Below are 3,689 nucleotides of genomic sequence, written 5' to 3' on the forward strand. Positions count from 1 at the left end.
GCTAGACTCAATAGATAACAATTAATTGGTAACAATTGACATATTCAAATTGTGATTTATTTTAATGTAGACAATATAATTAGTCGTGGATCAGTTATTGATATGTTATAATTGTATGTGCATGTATATACACCATGGAGCCTGGACCGAGTAGTGATGAGGTCCTATATGACCAACCTTGACACCGTTCACATGTTATATCATTTACAGAGGTAACTAAGTTTCTTATAATTTCAATATTGCATTCTTATAATATTGTATTCTTATATATTCATTTGCTTTACAGAGAGGCCCGGATATTGTTATGGTTGATCATAGCCTTAGCCATAGCCGTTGGCATATAGAGGATGAGCGCATAATAGCAGCTATAGGACGGGCCGGCTTCTTGACATGTTCAAAGCTTCGTTGGATGAGGCTCGATTGGCCCCTACTCACCGCTTTGATAGATAGGTGGAGGCCGGAGATCAACACTTTTCACTTCCGAATGGGAGAGTCTACTATTACGCTACAGGATGTAGCTATGATACTTGGTCTCCGCATAGATGGTCCGTGCGTTACCGGCAGTGATAAACATTTTTGGCCGAGAAAGTGTGAGGAGTTGTAAGGTGTAGCTCCAAAGTCAATGCCTGGAGGAAATATTAAATTGAAGTGGCTAAAAGATACCTTCTCGGTGCTGTTGCCTTTTGATGCGCCGCCAATATTGATTGAGCAACATGCACGTGCATACATTATGCACATGATCGGTTCAATATTATTTCCAGATTCGAGTAAAGATAAAGTGCATGCCAGGTATCATTTTTATCAGTATTTACAATTATGTCTGTTGATTTAGCTTATTTTGATAACTTGAAATGTTGTGAAAATGCTAGGTGGTTACCACTTATCGGGGACTTGGACACGTGTGGTGCGTTATCGTGGGGTAGTGCGGTTTTGGCGTACCTATATAGAGAGATGTCTAAGGTTGCATTCATGAAAAATAGTGACCTCAAAGGGTGTCTCAGCTTACTGCAAGTATGGGCATGGGAGAGGCTGCATTTGAAGCCGAGACTATGCGTGAATTTACAATTAGACGGACAAATTCCACTAGGATGCAGGTATTATATTTTTTAACGTAGTAAATATAATTGTAGTTATTCATTTGGTACTGAATTTTGAAACTAACACAGATGGAATGTCCAAAAATGTTTTGACGAGACCCCGGCGAGACAGTTAGATTTCTACCGAAATGAGCTTGACCGCATGAAGATTTTTCAGGTATCATTTCTATAAAAACGAGTTTTTTCTTCTATATATCAACTTTTGTTTTAATGATATGCAACAATTATATGTAATACTCTGTAGATGGAATGGGAGCCCTACACCCCATTTCTCGATCATCTACCCCCGATATGCACAGAATACCCAGTTATATGGAGAGCCAGAGTTCCTCTAATATGTTTTGAGATAGTAGAAATGCATGTACCGGACCGCGTGCTTCGACAATTTGGTCTTGCATAATATGTTCCGCAATTTGTTGAAAAAATAGAGAGGAAGGCGAAGAAAGGAGGCCATCAAAAGGACTGGGCAGCTGAGCATCAAAATTATATACACAGATGGAATGATAGACATTTTTGTATTGTTGAGAAAATCGAGCCAACTCCCCAGGAATCAGATTACTACACTTGGTATTGGAGGATAACTAGAAGATGGATACTCCATGCGACCACATCCCCGGTTGAGTTGCAAAGAGGATATGTGTAACGCCCCGCCCCGGAATCCCGAAGTCGGTACACTATTAGATCTGATGGACTGGCCTCACAAACCACCACATGTCTTTTCAGCACATTTTGTCCTCACTCACGCGCTCCCTGGAAAACTTCCCAGGGGGTCACCCATCCTAGAATTTCTCCAGGCCAAGCACGCTTAACTTTGGAGTTTCTAAGAGTTGGGTTCCCGAAAAGAAGATGCATCTTGGTGGTATGAGTATTCCAATCAAATCTATCAATACTAATCACATCACCCCACTTAAACTCACAACGTCCTCGTTGTGCCAAACCATATCATCCAAGATCGTACCATCCGTGTGAGATTCTAGAGGTGTCTCCTACGGCCTCAATAGGTGGCTCCCGCCCTCTTGACGTAGCACTTTGCGCCGCATAGCACTTAGCTCTCACAATTCTGATTGGTTTGGCTCTGATACCATTTGTAACGCCCCGCCCCAGAATCCCGGAGTCGGTACGCTATTAGATCTGATAGACTGACCTCACAAACCACCATATGTCTTTTCAGCACGTTTTGTCCTCACTCACGCGCTCCCTGAAAAACTTCCCAGTGGGTCACCCATCCTAGAATTTCTCCAGGCCAAGCACGCTTAACTTTGGAGTTTCTAAGAGTTGGGTTCCCGAAAAGAAGATGCATCTTGGTGGTATGAGTATTCCAATCAAATCTATCAATACTAATCACATCACCCTCTCAAGGGTTGGGGTATTACAATATGTGCCTCGGGGTATAGATGCGAGAGAATTAGTAAGTATTTTCAAATTTATTTATTTTTATTAGTATTTTTCAATATTGCTAAATTATGTTTTTTTTAAAATTTGTAGGTATCAACAATAGATGATGTTCAAACCATTGTAAATCGTGGCCTGGAATTGGCTCGAGCAGGTAATATAGAATTAAATATAAAATTTACATATTATAATTTGAATTTTACAGTAATTTTTGCATTTCGGATTTTTTTGAATTATCTCTCGCAGGTACATATCCCGAAGCACAGAATCATGCATCAATATATCAGTCGAAAATGCAGAGGCTTCACCAAGCCTTACATCGAACTCATGAAGACCTTCATGATGGACTAGAGGTAGCGCAATTAGTATACACACGTCAACCACGACAAAGTCGAGGACGACGCAGAAACGACAATGAAGCTGGGCATTCCCAACGTGTTGACGACGGAGCTGGACCGTCACAACCACAAACGCAACCGGATTATGAACTCATCGAAGGTCGGGATGGAGGAAGCCGAAGACAAAGGAGGAGGAGAAGAGTTCTTGGATGTATATAAGCTAATCGGTATTGTTATATAAATTACAATCCTATTTTGATATGTACATTACAAACGTATTTCAGGACAATAGATGGTTTTTGGATTTGTAGCGGAGACTGTGGTGTGACTTATTAGATTTGTAAGTGGGTTTGTGGCATGATTTGTTGGATTTGGATTCGTAAGTTTGTGGTGTATTTTATGATTTTCAGATTTGATATATGTGTTTATACAGGGAATTAACATATGAGTTTGTGACGGGAATTGATATATGTGCTTATGCAATGGTGTAATTTATGATTGTTGCATTTGAAATGAGTTTGTACGGGGAATTTTCCCGCAGCAGATGGTGTAATTTATGATTGTTGCATTTGAAATGAGTTTGTACGGGGAATTTTCCCGCAGCAGAAATACATATTTCTGCACATTATGTGCAAATGAGTTTGTACGGGGAATTTTCCCGCAGCAGAAATACATATTTCTGCACATTATGTGCAGGAAATACATGAGACTGCTAGTCCCGTGTATTTCATTGTGCCCAGGAAGTGCACGGGACTAGCAGTCCCGTGCACTTAGTTCGTTGCTCAATGTAAAATGCACGGGACTGCTAGTCCCGTGCATTTCATTGTGTACTTGGTTCGTTGCTCTCTATAAAATGCACGGG

The 3,689-nt window shown here is 40.7% G+C and overlaps 1 protein-coding gene across 1 annotated transcript; it reads left to right on the plus strand.

Moving 5' to 3' along the window:
- LOC109825456 (serine/threonine-protein phosphatase 7 long form homolog) lies at positions 622-3,275 on the plus strand. The gene is made up of 7 exons (XM_020392310.1): positions 622-789; positions 870-1,094; positions 1,167-1,254; positions 1,342-1,458; positions 2,583-2,643; positions 2,736-2,842; positions 3,261-3,275. The coding sequence occupies exons 1-7, from the start codon at positions 623-625 to the stop codon at positions 3,273-3,275; spliced, it is 780 nt and encodes a 259-aa protein (XP_020247899.1). The 5' UTR covers position 622.

This window comes from Asparagus officinalis, chromosome 10 (assembly GCF_001876935.1).
Source record: "Asparagus officinalis chromosome 10, Aspof.V1, whole genome shotgun sequence".
Lineage (NCBI taxonomy): Eukaryota > Viridiplantae > Streptophyta > Magnoliopsida > Asparagales > Asparagaceae > Asparagus > Asparagus officinalis.

Excerpts from the sequence above, each read along its gene's own strand:
- LOC109825456 (XM_020392310.1), top strand. The coding sequence starts at position 623 with ATGCCTGGAGGAAATATTAAATTGAAGTGGCTAAAAGATACCTTCTCG. Across the intron at positions 1,255-1,341 it reads ACCGCATGAAGATTTTTCAG|ATGGAATGGGAGCCCTACAC; the intron begins GTATCATTTCTA and ends AATACTCTGTAG. Across the intron at positions 1,459-2,582 it reads TTGAGATAGTAGAAATGCAT|GTATCAACAATAGATGATGT; the intron begins GTACCGGACCGC and ends TAAAATTTGTAG.